The sequence below is a fragment of the Nicotiana tomentosiformis genome, chromosome 12 (assembly GCF_000390325.3).
Source record: "Nicotiana tomentosiformis chromosome 12, ASM39032v3, whole genome shotgun sequence".
Taxonomy (NCBI): domain Eukaryota; kingdom Viridiplantae; phylum Streptophyta; class Magnoliopsida; order Solanales; family Solanaceae; genus Nicotiana; species Nicotiana tomentosiformis.
In genome coordinates, this window is record NC_090823.1 from 81,634,149 (window position 1) to 81,655,274 (window position 21,126).

A 21,126-nucleotide genomic window follows, 5' to 3' on the forward strand; every position below is an offset into this window, starting at 1 on the left:
AAAATAGCGAATACAGTAAATACAAACATTGAATCTAATGAATGCAACAGTAAAAAAATATATTGAAACACAATAAATACAACAGTTATATACAATTGAAAAATTATTCTAATTAATTGGGTTGATAATGATGCATGTTAGAATTGATTTTGTTGAGTTATATTAGGAGTGTATCACGCTAATTGATATTATTTCCGTTATTAGACAACTGGACATACCTATTTTTAAGGTGATTGTCGTTACTGTATTCATGAATACAACAACGCGAATACATGTGAATACATGCGCGTACAACTGGACTGCCTTGAATTTAGGCGTTTTTTGCTGCACGTACAGCTGGACTACCCTCATTTTAGGCGCTTTTTGCTGCTGTATTCATGAATACAGCAGCGCGAATACATGCGCGTACAACTGGACTGCCCTGATTTTAGGCGTTTATTGTTGTTGTATTCATGAATACAGCAGCGCGAATACACTACCGTAACAATTAAATAGTAGTTATAGGAAGTAATTATGTAAATGATAGCTATAGAAAGTTAATAACCACTAAACAATAGTGATTTCTAAAAATTTCTATATTTTAAAACAAATAAATTTTACAAGTTGGGTCAAACATTGATTTAGCCTTAATGCTAGGGTCTAGGAATCATCATATAATATAAGATTCTCCTTAAAAAGCTAGAGTACTACTCCATAAAACTGATTCTTGAAAACACGTGCTTTAGGCAGGAAGGGAACCCTCACATCCATTTGTCACCGCCGCCTGAATATTCAACTGTAAGGGCCCTGCTTTCTGGAAGCTGTAGACTAGTCAGTCAGTACTCAGTTCCAACCCTTTTCATTTTCTGCATACAACTTACTACGTAATTCTTTTCCCTTCTCTCTCATAATCCCAATGCTTAAAAAAATCCATAGAAAATTCTTCTAAGTACTTTCTATGGTACTTGTCAAATGCAAGCAATAATTCTCTCACTTTTACTCTGATAGATAAGGGATAGGATTGTTCCTTTTAACCCAATGCAGATGACTAAGAGCTGAATCAAAGGTGGTAAGGTGTAGGGATCTTGAAATTTCTTTTTTGGGTATCTAAGCAATGCTTCTTTCACAGCAGTTCAAGTTTCAATTTTTTAGCCACCATACTTCTCATATAACTCATTGCAAAAGCTCAAAAGTTCCAAATTTTAAGCAAGTACTCAATAACCCCACTCTGGAAGTATTTACAGTTAGGTGTGTAAAGCACAAACCTTTAGCTGTCTCTTTGAATGCAAATGAAGCTAATTTTTCAGATGAACAATGTAATGTTGAAGAAAAGATTGAAGTGGCTCAGGAAAAAAGCTTTTGGGGTGCTGTAAGTTTGGTTGTAGGTACTGCTGTAGGGCCTGGAATGTTGGGATTACCTGCATTAACTGTAAAATCTGGTCCACTTCCATCAACTATAGCACTATTATTGACTTGGGTATATGTCATTTCCTCTATCATTCTTGTAGCTGAACTTAGTTTTGCTGCAATGGAGGAAGACGGGGTTGATGAAGTTAGCTTCACTAGTCTTGCAACCAAGACATTAGGAAGTAAAATTGGTTCTTTTGTTGCTTTGGTCTATGCTTCACTAACTTTTGCTTTGTTAGTAGCTTGTGTTTCAGGGATTGGTTCAATTATTTCTCAGTGGTTTTGCAAAATTAATCCTGTTATTGCCAATGGACTGTTTCCATCACTCTCTGGACTAGTTTTATGTTTGTTACCTTTTAAGGTTATTGATGTAGCCAATAGGTGCCTATGCATTATGATGCTTTTCTCCATTACATCACTTGTAGTAATTGGACTGTTTGTTGGGAGAATGAATATTGTAAATTCTTTTGGATTTGCTTCTTGGAGATTTTCCTCAATCTTGCCTGCTATTCCTGTGGCTGTGCTTACAATGGGGTTCCATGTAATCACACCTTTCATTTGTAAAATTGCTGGGAATACTGTAAATGATGCTAGAAAAGCAATAATTCTAGGTGGGACTATTCCCTTAGTCATGGTTGTATCATGGAATTTGATTGTTTTGGGACTTTCTGGGAACAATGCTTCATATGTCTCGAGCGATCCGATCTCACTCTTGCTCTCTGTTAATTCCTCTGCTCTACCAGCAGTTCAAGGTTTTGCATTTTCAGCATTGGCTACTAGCTTGATAGGATATGCAGTTAGCTTCCCGAAACAGGTTGTTGATACCTTGAATTTGATCTTCAATAATTCTAGAGGAGTAACAACTCAAGGTGAAGTAGGCAAAGTTGGATCAGCCACTTTCAAGTTGGGGCAAAATCTTGGAAATGCAGGGGAAGTTTCTTATAGTGGAATCAAGAGTGATAATGGTTCGGAAATTAGAGGGAAACATGGTTTTAAATCTTTGCAAAGCATTGTGATGCCTTTTATTCTAGCTTTGCCAGTTCTCATTGGCTCTTTCTTTCCCTCTACATTTTCAAGAGCTCTTGATTTTGCCGGGATTTATGCAAACTGCTTTCTGTTTGGCATCCTTCCTCCGGTGATGACATACATTTATCAGTCCAGGAAAAAGCTCAGGTATGCCACTACTAATTATAGAAAGATACGAGAATCGATAAAAGGAAGAGACTATGCTATAGAAATAAGAAACCAATTATGATTTCAACTCATTATAAGTTGTCTAATACACAGCAAAAACAATAGCATGAAATTTTACTGACATTTTATGTGGTGTTAACTTTTCAACAGGTTAGGCATCCTACCAGGAGGGGATGGTGTGCTACTACTACTTTTAGCCATTGCTGTTACTCTAGCCATTTGGCATTAGGTGGCTAAGTATGCAACTACTTCTGTGCTATACTTGTTCACCCAATTTTCCCGTTTCTTGAAGGTTCAATGGTTCTAGACCAAAATCTGGACTTACTATGTGGTTACTTTTGCACGGGAAACAGATGAGTCAAGGGTTCACCTGTTTGTGGAATGTGAGGGCTAGAATACTTGTATGGCTTAAGTGGCAGCACCACACAGCTACTATGTTGGAGCAGCATTTGGCAATGGCGGATCTACGTTATGTATTTTTGGGGAACCATTGCTTTTGGGGACAAGCAGAAACTGGCTTCTGTTGGTATTAGAAGATTGATGCAGTCTTTGTTATTTTAGTTGGTTAATCTTTGAGTTGTTAGGACCTTTGTTTTTCACTCTAGGGAATTGAAGAAACTCTCCCGTGTGCTTCATATTCTCTTAGTAGTAGATTAGCATTGCTTTTTGTTCTACTGGTATTGTTTTGAGACAGCTAGTTGTGTCTATCTAGCTGTGGATTTGTAACTATTTACTTGGTGATTAATAAAATATCTTGATTACCAGAAGGGAAAAGAAAAACTCAAATTAACAACACTCACTAGATTATTCACAAACAACATTTAATGCAGCAAAATTTAATTACATGGAGCAGCTGTGTCGTCAATCAGTACTCTCCGGCCAGTCATTGAAATTTTGCCTCTTTTTTTTTTATTTAATTATAAACAAAGCATCAGTGCTTACCACTAGTACTACTACTAATAACAATAATAATATTATAAGTAAAATACACTGATATACCAACACAGAAAGTAGATAACACATATAGGAATAATGACGCAAGTGGTGATTAGAATAGCAATGTTAGGTTTTGATTTTTGTTCTGGAAAAGATAGAAAGTGGTCTTTTTATTGCTTCCATAAGCCAATCGCAACTACTGATGTATTGTTTTACTGTTCACATGGAAAACTATAACTCTACTTTCAATATTAGTCAGTATTTAAACAAAACCCAGGAAAATACACAACTGGACCAGGAAAATGATTCAAATTTTTTTATTAATAAAAGCGGAAACTACTAGTGCTAATATCATTGATCCAAAAGTATGCCACCTTGCTGAGTAGAAATACTTGTTCCAACTTTCACCTGATTGAACTTGGTCCAAGGGCAAAGTCCAGAGATGATCCTTGTTAGACTTGATAAAATATGCAAAGTACTATTGAAAGAATTATCCAATTTAACTCACAAGCATACCATTCAAACAGCACGAAGGAAATATCTAAAGAAGCACAAGAACATAATCAGGGGAATCCAACTTTGGACAACTCAGTTTTTGCAATAATAGTTGCTTGAATTTGGACAATGTGAAAAAAGGGGGTTTATTAACAATTCCAACAAATCCAAAAGGAATCCATTATGATTCCACATTAGAAGTTAAAAATGGCTTTCAGCTTTAAGGGCATACTTCAACCACATTGCAACCTAGTTTAATGAAGTAATTGAAGCAGAAGGTTCTTCTCAATTTTTCTTTGCCTTCTGAGGCTTCTGCTTTACTGGAGGTGGAAACAGAGCACGAAAAGTCCATGCAGCCATTATTGCCCCTACGAAGGGACAGATCCAGTAGACGTAAAATTGCTCCCATGTGTTGTGCCAATTGTTTATGTACGCCCAACCAAATGCCTGCAAACAATCAGCTCAGTTACGAACCGATTAATAAATTATGCAGGCAAAAAATGAAAAGAGCATAAATTGCTACAGCAGTGTCTATATGTAAAGCAGCATGTGTTCAATAAAACATTTACTACCCTTGGACTAGACATGAAAGAGTCTCCATTTCGGAACATTCCAAAAGATTTGACACTTTGAGTTACTCTCTAAAAATTCAATTTTACATATTTGTAATTACAAGAGAAAAGGTTCAAAAATTGATATAGGGGGAGCGTCAGTGAAACTAAATAGTGTACAAATATGGATAGCGTTCAGTTTATCAAAGAGTAGAGCTAACAATATCTCATCTAACAGCCACCAGTTGCTATCACTTTGGAGTACCAAAAATAGTACAGAAAAGGATAATTTGATGATTACTTGCATATGAAATTGATATTGAAGAAAAGAAAAACTTCCTTCCCTGCAAAAGCTAATATCTCCTAATTCAGTGTCCTACAGCTAGTCGTCAAGCTACACAAATTAACATGCAAAAGGTAATACTTATATGCAAGGAGAACTATTTAAGTTCAAGGTAAGGCATAAGATACCCAACTAGGAAACTAACGGTTGTTACAGAAAATGCAGGGTCATGTGGTTAGCTTGGTTGGTCATCTTTACTAGATTCTTGGATTGGACTCATTCCCATCCCACAAAAAAGAAGTAGCATTTGAGATTTGCAATGGCAGAAATGATTGCAACCAGTCGTTAGCCAGTAGAATCAATGCAAATAGAGATCTATGATTTGTGTGACAAAGCTACCTAAAAAAGGCAACAGTAAATCGCAGCCCAATACAGCAAAGAAATATGATTGCTTAGATCGACGGATATCACAGTTTAGGTTAGAGGACAAATGGTACGTAATGTTTGTCTAAATCCATTTTCCATCATTATATTATTCCATGAGGATGAGGCAAATACATGCATACACAAGGTTCAAATAGTTAATGTTCCCTAAATTAAAACAGTTCAGATTGAAAGGCATATGTTCCTAAAATTTTGTTCTTTGGGACTATGACCAAAGAATTCATTCGTTGCAATGTAAAGATATGAAAATAATGAGTAAAATGAAAAGAGCTTATCGAGAAAATAAAATATAGCATCTACCAGACAAAGTTTCTGCTCATATAGAAAGTTATTCAACCAAATAGCAAGAGATACACCTTGGTGACCATAGAGAGCTCCTTTTATTAACAGCCTAGGCAAATCAATTTCAGAAGAATCTAGCATTCACGCTCCAATGGTCCAACCAACAAACCATTACTAAACCAAATGGAGCACATATCCATAAGATCATCCAATTTTTACCATAACTCACATTCCCAATGTTACAATACCAAATATAGATGCTATAATGATGTGTACTTCAGATAACAAGCAAATAAAAAACAGGTTCAACATGGAAAAATCACCAAGAAATGACTCAAATTTAATTGGTCCTCTTCCAGACAAATGAAATAGGTCCAAGCCAAGGAAACTTTGGAGGCAGGTAAAGGATGAGATTTAAGATGGGACTGAAGATCTATTATGGTTCCAAGGCACTAATTTGAGAGTTGAAAGGGTCTTGTTTCCAAGAGAAGTTAGCTTATAGGTATTGAAACAATAGCGATAAATTAACAACTTTCAGTCTTAGGCATCTCTTGATTTAAAAGAATTAGATTGAACTTCTCTCCCCTTCTATTACAAGTCATGCCACCAATTTTACCTCAAACCACAGGAACTAATTCTGGCTCACTAATGTCAAAAGATGATGTAACTTTCCAATCGAGAAGAAGCGAGATAACAAGTAGGATTCATGAATAAAGACAGTCAAACACAAATGCACAAGAGAAACTATCAAAAAGTTATACATTCTGTGTATACATTACGGACAAACAAATGGTACAACGTCAGCCTAGAGTAGCAGAGAAGTTCAAAGATAAAATAATGCAATAAGCTCCAAGATTTAAGACTGGAAAACAAGAGCTAGTACAGTTCAAAGGTAAAATAATGCAATAAGCTCCAAGATTTAAGACTGGAAAACAAGAGCTAGTACTTACATTGGCTGGATTCATAGACGGTCCAGTGTATTTTGAACCTGTAACTACCATGGTAACAGTTGACATTGCAAGTAACCAATTCTTTAGAAGTGCATTTCTAGGACCCCTCAGTACAATAAGAAAGACCAGAAAGGTCATTGTGAAAGTCAAGATGCCCTCAGCAATGGCTCCGTTATGCAAGTCAACTTTCAATGAAGGCCCACCTAGCATGTGCTTGTACTGCGTAGGAATAACCTCCAATATCGCCAATGCACCAGCAACTGCGCCAGCTGCCTGTAACAGTACCCAGACGGTTAAGAAATATTTTCGAAATATCAAGAATCGGATGGTCATTCTTACAGGTAAATTTTTGCTCCTTTCTAATTTTTCTGTGGTGTCAATTTGAACCAGATGCATTCTTGAACTGAAAGTTTTAGCAGTTCTTTCACGGAATTCTTCAACTTTTAATGAAACTGTGTTAAACGAACTATGAAATTAAGCAACTTTATGTGCTCTATCTTATTGAACTCTACCACTAATAATTTATGTTCTTAAGGAAAATCAAACACCGCTAATGTGAGTTTAGCATCAGCAGTCTCATGCATAGATTAAAAGGAGGGAAGAGGTAGGTTAACGGCCAACTTTAAACAATTACGACATGATGAACTTTCTGAATAAATGGATTTCTTTCCATCATCCATCAGTACAATAGCTGCCTGCCATAATTATAGGCACCCAGGCTGACAAAGTTAAGCAAAACCATATAGACAGCAGGCTACACCTAGCTTAGCCTATCGGATAGCAGGTTTAGAAAGAGCTTCTTTTTTGCTGATATTCCTTTCTCTGTATAAAGTCAAGTAACCCCGTTCTCGGGCACAGCCCATTGTAAAAGTATAGTTTCACTGGAATGCTTGGTTGAGAATATTCTCCTATTAAAATAAACTTTTCACTCAGGTAAGGCTACAACCATGAAGCCGTTCATATTGCCTATTCCTTATAAAAGAAAATATATATAGCCTATTCCTTATAAAGAGGGAAGTAAATCTTTTTAGGGCTTCATATAGCCAACCCCAACGAGTTCAAACTGATGCTTAGGCAGGGGCGGAGCTAGTAAGAGGGGAGGGGGTTCAATTGAATCCCCTTCGAAAAATCATATTGTATAAATATTTTTTTAATTATATATAAGTTGTTGAATCCCCTTGCCATCAGGGAAAATTCTAGCCTAGTGGTAAAGAGGGTTCAAAAGTCAATATCAAATTCCAACCATGACATTCTAGTAAAAAAAAATTCCTTGCTCCGTGACAGGGCTTAGGGATTGATTGATTGATTATTGAGGAAATTAAAACTCTACTTTGATTATTATTCAAAATTCAAGTACGTAACAAGTGGAAATTACAAGTATTGAAAAGTAAAAAAGAAAAAAGAAAAAACCTGAGCAGGAAATCGAGCGGCAACAGAGAAGAGAGAGTCCGTTCCAACACCGGCAGCATAAAAGGCGGCCGTACCAGCAGGATTAAAAGCGGCACCACCCAAAGCATCACCAATAATCCCAAACACAAAAAACAGAATAAAGAGAAGCACAGTAGTAATAAACAGAGTAGTAATTCCTTGAGCAATTCCAAAAGCAGAAGCAATTAGGTAAGTGAAAACCCCAAGTGTTGATGAACAAAATACCCACATCGATGTTAACACAAAATCAGCCACAGCTGCTTTTACAGCACCCATTTTTAATGAATCAATCGACTGTAGAATTTCGTCAATTATACTAAGGTACTGAATACTGAGATGATGATCCACCTAATATTCAGCTAATGGGGATAAGGACGCATAATTTTAAAGAGAGGGATTGATTCATTAGAAGTATATTTGGTAGGGAATTTGGTTTGTTATGGTTCTTTATTTAATAATTACTCATATTCTATTTTGGGTTTATCTTGTTCTATTCGATAATGATTTGTCCGCTAGAGTTTCGATGGAATAAACTACGGACCAAAAGTATTTTTTCATTAACCATATAGTCCGTGGAATTCACTATGACTATTTCAGATTTGGTGTACTACGTGCTCCAAAAGAATAATGCCAACATATTAAAATAAAAAGGACTCGCATATTATTCCGTTAAGAGTAAATTTAAACTATTTACCAAATAATAGGGATATTTTTTGCCCTTTTTTATTTTATTTAAGGGAAACTATCAACTATGTCCATTTATAAGTAACTTCTAACAAAAATTGGTCAATTCATAAAATATTACTAGTATTAGCCAATTAGCTATTTGTAGCCAAAAAAGTTAAATTTTTGCTTTCTTTTGAGTAGGTGTATTACAATAGATTGGGTACATCTTAAGGAGTTTGAATCTCAGTTATGGGATGATTTGGTGGAGTTTTGAGGTGATTTGAATTGAAAATTCGAAGTAGAAGATGAAACATGAAAATATATATATATATATATATATATATATATATATATATATATATATATATATATATATATATATATATGTGTGTGTGTGTGTGTGTGTGTGTGTGTGTGTGTGTGTCATTTGTGTATCACATACTCCTATGTATCATATTTATATCAAATGTGTATCACATGTATATCCATGTATACTTGTGTGCGTGATACATTCGTGATATATGTTTGATACATGTGTCGCAGAAGAATTTTTTGAACTCGGTTTTAACTACGAATGTTGAATCAGTTCAAATCACCTACAATCTTCCTCAAAATTTGTATATTGACTCATCTATATGTTTTCAATGAATTTCAACCATATCCATTGGGAAAAAAAATCCTTTTTTGCATAGATTATATATATATATATATATATATATATATATAGAGAGAGAGAGAGAGAGAGAGAGAGAGAGTATTTCATCACCTTATTTGTTACCTCATCCATGATATTTTCTTTCCGTCTTGCATCTAATGTTGCTGATCACACTTTAAAATATGGAAGAAGATTTTTGCGTGTGATTAATTCTTGGAGAGAAAGAACCTTATTTATTTGAGTTTTCAATTTTTATATGTGCTTGGCTTGTTTTGGTAAATCTATAATTAATGGCTGGAGATTGGTAAGTTGGAACTTATTTGAGACATTTTTGTGAGATTCCCTTTTTTAATTGTGTTCAGAACCGACTAAACTTTAGGGCTCGGGCTCAAAACGCCAAACCTCTAATTAAAGGTAACTAGATTACGTCTATCTCACCGTATCCTTGTGATTCAAAGGTATGAAAGTGTAAGAGAGGGTGAATTGTAATTTTATTTTTTCTTTTCAAGGTAGTCGACTAAATTATTTTTTAGTCGACTAGACTTTTGATATGAGATGTAAACTAAATATAGAAAAGTAAACTGTAGAAAATAAATGACTCACGATGTTTTATATTGGTTCGGATTCAAAATGAATCCTACGTCCAGTCCCCTTGGGTTGCAAGGGTGTTCTCTTTCAAGTATGAAATTTCTTGGTACAGGATGGTTGGTGTTGTTATACACCAACAACTTCGTCACTAGATTTGTTCTTTCCTCTCTTCTTGATACAATACCTCACCGGTGATTTTTTTCTCTTTCTTCTCTCCCCAGTTACACAGTAAATCTAGTGTAGTCTACAATACTTGTTTGGAGTAGAATAAAGATTAATATTGGTTCGATCAAAGTATATCTTTATTTTGCATCTTCTGTTGTATATATAAGAATTTGGATCCATTCTTCACGGCATGACAGTTCCATATCTGGAGAGCAACCCAAGGGAGTTGATTCTCAGAATCAATCAAGATGATTTTCTTCCAAGAATATAATGGAACTTCCTTTGCTGAACTGTAGCTTCCGTGATTTCCTTTTCTCCGCAAGCCGTTGTGATTGAATATTCTCTGTGATGCGTGATTGAGTATTCTCTGTAGATCTTCTACACTGATTGATTGATCTTCTACAGTGATTGATTGATGCCTTTCGTAAATAGCTGAATCGAATATTTGTTTTCCATGAAGCTCGCAACCATAGCATATTTACTCCTCGATTCTTGCTTCTGGATCTTGACTTGCACGTTTGACTCCTTGATTCTTGCATTCAGATTTTTTACTAGAATCTTTCCAATTCTTGTGGCTTCCTTCTTTGGGAATGATTTCCTGCCGTTAGAATTAAGTTGTTGTCTATCATTAAAACATATATCTAACAAGTTATAATTATAAAACAAGAGTAAATTACTCTAAACACTTTTACAAAAAGGAGTCAAATCACTTTTGCTATATTTTAAAATCAAATCAAAACTTCTTATATATAATAGATATTCCACGTGATAATTTATTAGAGGAATATTATTTTAATTTATGAGGTTTAGAAGAATTTTTTGAATATAGTGAACGAATCTGTCACTATGTTAACTAATATTGATGAGCGTTTGGTAAGGATTAGGACATTAGCATGGTATTAGGCTATTAGCTGCTTTTAGTGTTTTAAATATTCTATGAATTTTATTTTATCTGATATCGTACATTTTTGTTCCTTGACTTGAAGGCATGAACAATCTTATCATCTTGGTGGGACTTATTTATAATTTTATTTTTAACTAGTAAACGAACAAAAATTTGGTGAGAATTGTGTGATTGAGCTCGGAAGGTATACAAAGTAAAATGAACCCGGTTCATAAGCTACTGTATGAGTTTGTGAACAAGTATATGATACCCAGAATGGAGAGAAGAAACGAGGTTACTGTTATGGATCTGGCGATGATGAAAGTGCTTGATCAAAATATATTATTAAACTTACCATCTTTGATTATCAAGCATGTGGCTAGAACAACCAATCCATCAAAAGGAAAGCATGCACTTCCATATGAGTTTTTGTTGTCGCAAGTGTATGCTCACTTTAAGGTTGCTTTCAGAGAAGAAAAAAAAGGGGACCAAGATATGTTTGACAAAGCAACACTTCAGGAGTGTGATCTTCTGGAAAAGCAACCAGGTTCCAAGAGTAATAGTTTGATCACTCAACTGATCAATGATTTGGAGGCTGCAAAGGAGGAGAATAAATATGTAACAACCCGACCGGTCATTTTGTGCTCTAGCGCATCGTTCTATGGTTTGAGGTCTTGAGTAGTTTCACTTCATATATTATGACTTGTACGTGTGGTCGGTTTCGATTTTCGGGAAGTTCGGAGTTGATTTGGATGGAAAATTCTCAATTCGGAAGCTTTAAGTTAGAAGAGTTGACCAAGGTTTGACTTTTAAGTAAACGACCTCGGAATCGAGATTTGAAGGTTCCAATAGATTCGTATGATGATTTTGGACTTGGGCGTATGTTCGGGTTGAGTATCGGATGGTCCGGGACATTTCGGCGCCTAATGTGGAAAGTTGGCATTTTGAAGGTTTAGAATTTTCTAAGTTTGATTTGAAGTGGACTTTGGTGTTATCGATATCCGTTTGGGATTCCGAGCCTTAGAATAGGTTCATATTGTGATTTGTGACTTCTACGTAAAATTTGGCGTCATTCCGGAATGTCTAAGTAGGATTCGGACGCGTTCGGCGAAGCATTAAGGTTTGAAAGTTAAGAGAGTTTAAGAAATTGAGTTTAATCTTTAATTCTTGGTTTTGATGTTGTTATTCATGTTCCGAGCCTTTGAACAAGTTTACATAGGGTATATAAACTTGTTAGAATGATTGGACGGGGTTCCTCAGACCTCGGGTGCGTTTGGGGTGGTTTCAGACCACTTTTAGACCATTTTGAAGTGTTGTTATCTTATGCCAGGGGTGCTCTTCGCGATCGCGGAGGTTTGGGTCGCAATCCCAAAGAGCAAAGTGCATTACAAGCCTTTGTGAATCGCGATCGTGGAGGGAAGGTCGCGATCGCGTAGAAGGATTTTTTGCTGTCAGTAGTCTGACTTCGAGAGCTTATATCTTGCAATCTATAAGGAATTTGGAGATGATCAAAAAACTAAATGTTGTAGCCGTTTGAATATAGTTTTCGAAAATTAAACCATTTTTCATTTGTAATTTTGTATAAAAAGTTATGAACATTATACTGAAGGGTGTATGTGAAGAGGAAAGAAAATTTGTACATCGCGATCGCGGGGTTATGGCCGCGATCACTATGAAGGAAACAATGCGAGAACTTTTGTTAATCGCGATCGCATGGATAATGACTGCGATCGCGAAGATGGAGGCCTGAAAGGTATATCGAACATCTAATTTCGGGATTTTGAGTCCATTTCATCACTTTTAAGTTCTTGGAGCTCATGTGGGGCGATTTGGGGTGACTCTTGAAGATCATTTTGTCCATATATCATAAGGTAAGTTATTCCTATTTGTTTCGAGTTAAATGCATGGGTTATATATGGATTTTAACATGAAATTTAATAGAAATTATGGAATTTTTGGAAAAAAACCTACAAATTGTATTTTTGAATTTTGACCACGAAATTGGACATAGAATTGAGAATAAATCATATATTTGAGTTCGTGGCATTATGGGTAAAGTTTATCTTCAAAAATTTTCAGAATTTGGGCACGTGAACCTGAGGGCTGACTTGTTGACTTTTCGAGCACAGTTGAAAATTGTTATAAATTAATTAATTATGAGTGTTGGAGTATATTTTCATTGGTTTGCTTGTTATTTGACTAGTTTCGAATCGTTTGGCTTTGAATTGAGGAGTTAGAGAGGCATTGGAGCCGATTATTGGAATTTAGGAGCGAGGTAAGTCTCCCGTCTAACTTTGTAAGGGAAAAACCACCCCGTAGGTGTTAAGATTTGTTATGTGCTACTAGTTGTGGGTGCTACGTACGCACGAGGTGATGAGAGTCCGTACGTAGTTTAACACATGTTTATGTCCGGGTAGACTTAGAACTTTGTAATGTAATATTTAAATTATTTGAACTCATTTTGCTAGCTTAATTAAGTGAATTTATAATTGAAATCGATTTGGGAATATATTAGGCAGAGCTTTATCGCCTTGAGTTGTTTGGCGAGATATTTAATAAACGGTAAAAGTCATGTTTACTTTATGCTCCTGTACCTGTGTTGTAAGCACGTTACTCGTAATTCGTTAAGTTTCTTCCTTTCCTACGAATTGGGCTGAACGCCTCGACATATATGTATTTATATGAGATGCATCCATGGATCGGGCCGTACGACCTCGGCATAATTCATGGGTAAAATTGCTAAGAGTCCGAGTACCCACGAGATTACCCTCTTTATTGAACTTGAAAATTTCATGATATTTCTTTATGACCTGAGATCGGATATTTAATTGATGGTTCTTATATTGTTGAGATAGCATGTGGCACCTGGGGATTTAAACTGATGATATTTTGCTAACCAATTTTGTTATCTATTGTTCTTTGCGCTATTGATCTTGTTGTATTTCATGTCTGCCTATGATTCCTGCACTTTATTTATTGGTCCTCTAGTAAGTGTTGATGTCGAACCCTCGTCACTACTTCTCCAAGGTTAGGCTAGTCTGATGACCCAAAATATCATCTTTAAATTTAATAATTAATTCTGTATTCTAAGAACTCGTAAAATACTATTTGTCATTCCTCGACTTGCGTGCACAGTCCGTAAAATTTTTCGTAAAGTTTTTATGTGAAAATGGAGAAAAACAATATGAGAATTTGAGCTTTAAAACTCAACAGAGTTGACTTTGGTCAACATTTTGAGCAAACGGACTCGATCAGTGTTTTGACAGTTTCGGTAGGTCTGTATCGTGATTTGGGACTTGGGCATATACCCGAAATCAAAGTTGGAGGTCCCTAGCCCGAGATATAAAATTTTGATGAAAAATTAAAAGTTTGAAAGCTTAATAATTTTTAAGAAATTAATGATGTTGGATTTATTGACACCGGTCCGTATTTTGGTTCTGGAGCCCGACATAGGTCCACTATAATATTTATGACTTGTCTGTCGAATTTGGTGAGAAACGGAGTTGATTTGACGTGATTCGGATGTTCGGTTGTGAAAATATAAGTTTTAAAATTTTCTTAAAAATTTCCTTTGATTTGGTGTCCGATTCGTAATTTTAGGTGTTATTTGGGAAATTTGATCGCACGAGCAAATTCGTATAATATTTTAGGACATGTTGGTATATTTGGTTGAGGTCCCGAGGGGCTCGGGTGAGTTTCGGATGATTAACGGATCAAATACGGACTTAGAATAAATCTAGGAAAATTTATGTCTTCTGGTGTAATCGCACCTGCGAGAAATTGGCCGCAGGTATGATGCCGCAGATGCGGCTCATGTTGCGTAGAAGCGAGAGGAAGGGCGCAGGTGTGGGCAGGCGCCGGTGCGATGGAATTTTCCGCACCTGCGAAGGCACAGATGCTGCCCAAGGCTCGCAGAAGCGAAGACAGCTGGGCTGAGCAATTTTCGCAGATGCGGGACCGCAGGTGCAAGAATTTTATCCGCAGGTGCGAAAACACTAGGCAGTGTACAAAACAGAAGGGTCCGAAAATTTTTATCATTTTTGACATTTCCAAAAGCGGGTGAAGCGATTTTTGAGCGAGAAATCACGGAAAATTTTGAGGTAAGTCCCTTGTGAGGCTTTCTACTCCATAATATTGGATTATCATTGAATATTTCGAATAGATTACGTATTTTTGAGATAAAATTAGAGGATTTGGGCCTAGGGATTTCAAAATGAGAAATTGAGATTTGGAGGTCAAGTTGAGGTCGAATTTTGGTAAAATTAGTATGGGTAGACTCGTGGTTGAATGGGCATTTATATTTCGTAACTTTCATCGGGTTTCGAGATATGGGCCCCACATGCCATTTTTGAGTTAATTTCGGATTTTTATTAAAAAATATAGTATTTTCTTATGGAATTGATTCTATAACTTTTGTTGACTGTACCGAATTAATTATGACTAGATACGAGTCGACGAGAATCGAAAAATCGAGGAAAAGGCGTACTACTTGGTTAAATTGGAGCAAGTCGGGGTAAGTGACTTGTCTAACCTTGTGTGGGAGAAATTTTTTCTATGATTGGTATTAATTGTAATGTGATGAAAGTCGTGTACACGAGGTGACAAGTGTGTACACGGGCTAAATGTGAACGATTATATTTTTAAATTATGTAGATCACTGTTGCATAATAATTAAATTATTAAATCTTATTATATTTTCCATCATTGATTCGATTTATATACTTTAAATTACTTGACCTTTTTCCTGCTAATTATTTTACCTGTTTAGTTGGAACTTCTTCTTTTTTTAAGCAAATATACTACTAGGCTATTATCGTAGTAGCTATTATATATAATAAATCCCAAACTGGGTAAAATTACAGAATGTTTAAGTAACCTACAAACAAACAATGTAGGAGTAGCGTAATGAAAGATGGAAAATACAAGGTTAGTAATTTGCAGCATCCAAATGTTGCCTACTACTGTGAATGTACACACCAGTTGCCAATAATTTGTTGTAGCACCTACAAAGCTCTCACCAGGCGCCATTTGTTGCAATCTAAGGATTAGGTATGTTTAAATCCAGTAGTTGTATAGCAAAGTATTTTGGACATTGTGATCTTGAGGTTGAAAATTCCAGCATCATTGTTGATACATTGAACATGACTTTGGGATGAAATCATAATTGTTGATACGTTGAACATGACTTTGGGATGAAAGCATAATAGCGACAGAGCTGCCTAGTTGATACATGAGGGCAATATAGTGTCTTCTCATCTCCAGATTGAGCATGTATGCACACTAATACCACTGGATAATGAGATGACACTATACTATCAATACCAAGACCAGATGTGTGCAATAGTTTTTCCTATATTTCATGTGAGTATATATCCTCAGTTTAATTGGAACTTGGTTTCTTTTATTATGTGCATTATTTGCAGGTTTATTTTCTTTAAATTAAATATTATTAATATGAAGTATTTGACATTTTTAAAATTGGTATTGAAGCAACGTATTAAAGATTTTGAAATATTATTTTGCTGAATTATTTATTCCTAAAACGCTAAAACGCGGGATGCTATTTCGGAAAAAATATTTTCTTTAAAATAAATTGTGAAGGCTCCCGCGGTGAGATAAGAAAAATGAGATATTGTGAATTTATTTATGATTTGGGACTACGAGGCGGTACCTCGAGAGTGCCCTTGTTGATATTGATTATGGTCGTAGTTGCCTTTGATTATTGTTGTGATTTTCTTAAAGTTAAAAAGAATTCTGTTTTGTTTCCACGAGGTATTTATTTGCCATTATTTGGTGTAATTAAATGTGACATACTACTTGATCCATTTTCATTGTCATTTTACCTTATTATAATGTTAAACATTTTTACCATGCTATTTATTATTATTTTCCAGTAGGGCCTGATCTGACCTCGTCACTACTCTACCGAGGTTAGGCTTGGCACTTACTGAGTACCGCTGTGGTGTACTCATACTACACTTCTGCACATCTTTTTGTGCAGATCCAGGTACATTTTATCAGACCAGGCATCAGTAAACTAGCTGTACGAGGAGACTTCAAGGTATATCTGTCAGCGTCCGCAGACTCCGGAGTCCCTTCTATCTTACTATGTTGTCTTCCTTATTTTCTTAGACTCTGTTATATAGAGACATTGAGGATAAATTCTTAGAAGCTTGTGACTTATTTCTACCGATTTTTGGGAGTTGTAATTATTTGAATTATAGTTTATTATTTCAGATATTTATGATTATTCCACATTGATAGGCTTACCTAGTCTTAGAGACTAGGTGCCATCACGACTTCCGTACGGAGGAAATTTGGGGTCGTGACAGCTAGATACTTACTGGGTACGCGTTGATTTACGTACTCATGCTACACTTCTGCACTACACATGCAGAATCTAATAGGTTAATTTGGTGGTCATCCTGGCGCGTAGGCGCAACCGCTAAGGGGACTTTTTGGCGAGTTGCTTTCTATGTTATGTACCGCAGCCCTCAGAATCTGCATCTTATTTATTTCTTTTATCCTGTCTATTTCATATTCCAGACAAATATTGTATTATTATTGCACTCTTTAGCAGATGCTCATGCACTTGTGACACCGAATTTTGGGATATTTTAGTTGATATTTTACGGGATTGCACAATATTGTCACCTTTCATCTTTATAATTTACTAATTGTGTATGTATTCATAATTTTAAATGCGTAAATTTCTTTATTTAATAAAATTCATGATTTTGAAATTAATGAAATGAATAAATGAGTTGGTAGTTCACCATTGGTTTGCTTAACGGTGACGTTGGGCGCCATCACGACTTATAGTGAATTTTGGATCTTGACAAAATAGCTTAACTACGAGATTGCCTCTGTGCAAGATGAAAATGGGAACTTGATGGAGAAGATGCAGAAAGATCAAGAAGCTGACACTGCTCCCCGTAACAAATTATTGGAGCTTATGCATACTCTACTATCCTTTAGCTAGTGAACCTGGTCCTTCGTCCCTTCTTAAACCTAGTCCAAACCTAGTCCTGTCTAGAGTCAAGTCTTGTTTTTTTTTTTGGTCAAACAAGTCTTAATTTTTGCTATCCTTTTGTACTCTACTGGTTTAATTTTTTGTGACAATTAATTTAAGCATGCTCTTATGACTCTTTGTAGGAAAAGTATTGATAATGAAGCTAGTTCTTATGTTGAAGTTGCACATGAGTTTGTCGTTATCAAAAAAGAAGAATTTGTTGAGTTGAGTTTATATTGATTTTAATGATTAACAAATAGTTATCAAAGGACTAGGTCTCTTGAAGATCTTTGTTGTACTACTAATTGGATTGTAGATATGTCAATTCAGATATCAAAAGAATCAGGTCTCTTAGAGTACATTGATCAGCAGCTAAAAGTTGATTCCTAGTAAAAGTTGGATTTCTCAAAGGTTTTATTTCGTGGGCTACAAGTGTTGTACCGGATGGAGAAATTTATGATCAATAAGGTTTCATCATTATTGTTATACTTGCATAAAAGAAAAAGGCAGATGAAAAAAGGAAGAATGACATGTGGAGTTAGAAACGAATAAGAAAATTGAATCTTAGAAGGATTATTTTCCTTAACCAAAATATCTTAGGTTTTAAAACATTAATTGAAAAAGATTTTGGCCAACTTCACTCTTATATAAAACATCATGTTATTGCTATTTGAGGTTAATGATATTTCACACAATCAATAAAAATTACTCATGGTACAAACAATTCATAGCAAGAAGGTTCTTTCAAGAATTCAGGCTAAGCAACTGAAGAACTTGTTCCTGAAGGGGAAGCGGCTTAAGGTTTTTAGCTGTTTAGGTTGATTTTGTGATGACCCAAAATATCATCTTTAAATTTAATATGTAATTCTGTGTTCTAAGACCTCGAAAAGCACCATTTATCATTCTTCGACTTGCATGCGTAGTCCAAAAAAATTTTCGGAAAGTTTTTATGTGAAAAATAGATTTAAATGGGAAATAGAGCTTTAAAATTCAAGTGAGTTGACCTTAGTCAATATTTTTAGCAAACGGACCGGGATCGGTATTTTAAAAGTTCCGATAACTCCGTATCGTGATTTGGGACTTGGGCGTATGCCCGAAGTTTAATTTGGAGGTCCTTAGCTCAAGTTATGACCATTTAACGGAACTAGCAATTTAAAGGCTAAATATTCCAAGTTTGACCACGGGGTTGACTTTTTGATATCAGAGCCGGAATCCGATTCTGAAAATTTGAACTGCTCTGTTATGTCATTTATGACTTGTATGCCAAATTTGAAGTCATTCCGGATTCATTTAATATGTTTTGGCACGAGATTTGTAAATTAAAATTTTAAAACTAAAAGTTCGAATCGGGGTGTGAATTATAATTTCAGTGTTATTTGACGTGATTTTAGACCCCGAGTTAGTTCGTATTATGTTACGGGACTTGTTGGTATATTCGAGCGGGGTCCCGAGTACCCCGAGAGTAAAACGGATTGAAATCGGAACAAGAATTGGACTTAAGCAAAATCTGAAATTTTGAGTTCTAGTGTAATCGCACATGCGGAATTTTGACCGCAGGTGCGAGCTCGCAGATGTGGTCTTCGCAGGTGCGGCCCTTTTGCGCAGAAGCGGACGTCGCAGGTGCGATATTTCGTCCGCAGGTGCGGAACCTCGCCTGGCAGCCCCACTTCACAAATACGAGCTTTGTCTCGCAAATGCTAGACCGCAGGTGCGAAAATATAGCCCGCAAATGCGAAAATACTGGGCAGAATACATAAAATCGGGTCTTAGCCATTTTTACTCATTTTTGAGTTTTAAGTCTCGGATTTGGGCGATTTCAAGGGAAATTTTCACGACTTTGAACTGGGTAAGTGTTCTTTATCATAAAGTGATTATATTTCACAAATCCATGTCTATATTCATCATTTATTTCGGATTTAGATGGAAGAAATTGGAATTTTTGTAAAACTTTCCAAAAAATGAAATTTTTTTATTTGAAGGTCCATTTGATATCGGAATTGGACAAATTTGGTATGGTTGAACTCGTATCGGAATGGGTGTTCGGACTTCGTAAGCTTTTTTGGGATTTGAGACGTGGATCCCACTGCCGAATATTTTAATAAATTTCGGATTTTTATCCCGAAAAATTATAAATTCATATGGAATTAATTCCTATGATTAGTATTGAATATATTGAATTATTTGTGAATAGATTTGAAGCTTTCGGAGGCAAATTTAAAAGGAAAAGTTATGGTTGAATAATTGATTGGAATTTGCAAAGCGAGGTAAGTGTCGGGGTTAACCTTGACTTGAGGGAATAGAACCCTTAAATTATTTGTTATGTGAATTGCATGTAAACGACGTATACGCGAGGTGACGAGTGTCTATACGTCGTCAAATTAATTGTTTGCCTGCTTACTTGAAGAATCATAAATTATTTTTAATCATAAATTAATTATTATAATAATTATTTCTCTCTTATTCTTTGCAAATATAAATTCTTGAATTTCTGCATTAATTGTTACATGCTATTTGAATTATGTGCCTTAATTGTTATTTGACATTTAGCATAATAAATATTAAACTGTCTATTTGCTCCCTGATTTCCATAATAATTTATTATTTGTCATTGTTTTCTTCATAATTAAACCATAATTATTGTATGCTTGTTGTCTCGTAATTTTATATTAATTATTACATTTATTGGGAAAAATTTCTTCTATAAGAATTGGTAAATGAAAATGTTGGAGGAGCAGGTTGCACGCCGCAACATGATTGATTATAATGAATATATTGGAGGATCGGGTTGCACGCCGCAACAAACTTATTAAAAGTCAATATTGGAGGATCGGGTTGCACGCCGCAACAGACTTATTAAAAGTCAATATTGGAGGATCGGGTTGCACGCCGCAACAGACTTGTTAAAAAGTTAATATTGGAGGATCGGTTTGTACGCCGCAACAGACTTGATTAAAATGAATATGTTGGAGGAGCGGGTTGCACGCCGCAACAGAACTGAATGTGGATATATTGTGAGAGCGGGTTGCACGCTGCAACAGATATAATGAAAAGAATAATTGGTTATGACTGTTAAGTTGCCTGCAATTATTATAAATGAATTACCTGATTTATTCCTATTATTGTTGTTGTTACTAATATTGCATACAAGTTAATGTAAGTGAACCGCCTTAGCCTCGTCACTACTTCGTCGAGGTTAGGCTCACCACTT

The 21,126-nt window shown here is 35.6% G+C and overlaps 2 protein-coding genes across 2 annotated transcripts; one reads left to right on the forward strand and one right to left on the reverse strand.

Moving 5' to 3' along the window:
* The first annotated feature begins 952 nt into the window (after positions 1 to 952).
* Positions 953 to 3,347, forward strand: LOC104105375 (uncharacterized). The gene is made up of 2 exons (XM_009613656.4): positions 953 to 2,559; positions 2,731 to 3,347. The coding sequence occupies exons 1-2, from the start codon at positions 1,094 to 1,096 to the stop codon at positions 2,807 to 2,809; spliced, it is 1,545 nt and encodes a 514-aa protein (XP_009611951.1). The 5' UTR covers positions 953 to 1,093; the 3' UTR covers positions 2,810 to 3,347.
* A 747-nt stretch (positions 3,348 to 4,094) lies between these two features.
* LOC104105376 (aquaporin SIP1-2-like) lies at positions 4,095 to 8,567 on the reverse strand. Its single transcript, XM_009613658.4, has 3 exons — positions 7,932 to 8,567; positions 6,522 to 6,794; positions 4,095 to 4,458 (listed from the first exon to the last, which is right to left on the reverse strand). Exons 1-3 carry the CDS (start codon positions 8,223 to 8,225, stop codon positions 4,297 to 4,299), a joined length of 729 nt encoding a protein of 242 aa, XP_009611953.1. The 5' UTR covers positions 8,226 to 8,567; the 3' UTR covers positions 4,095 to 4,296.
* Between the last annotated feature and the right edge of the window lie 12,559 nt (positions 8,568 to 21,126).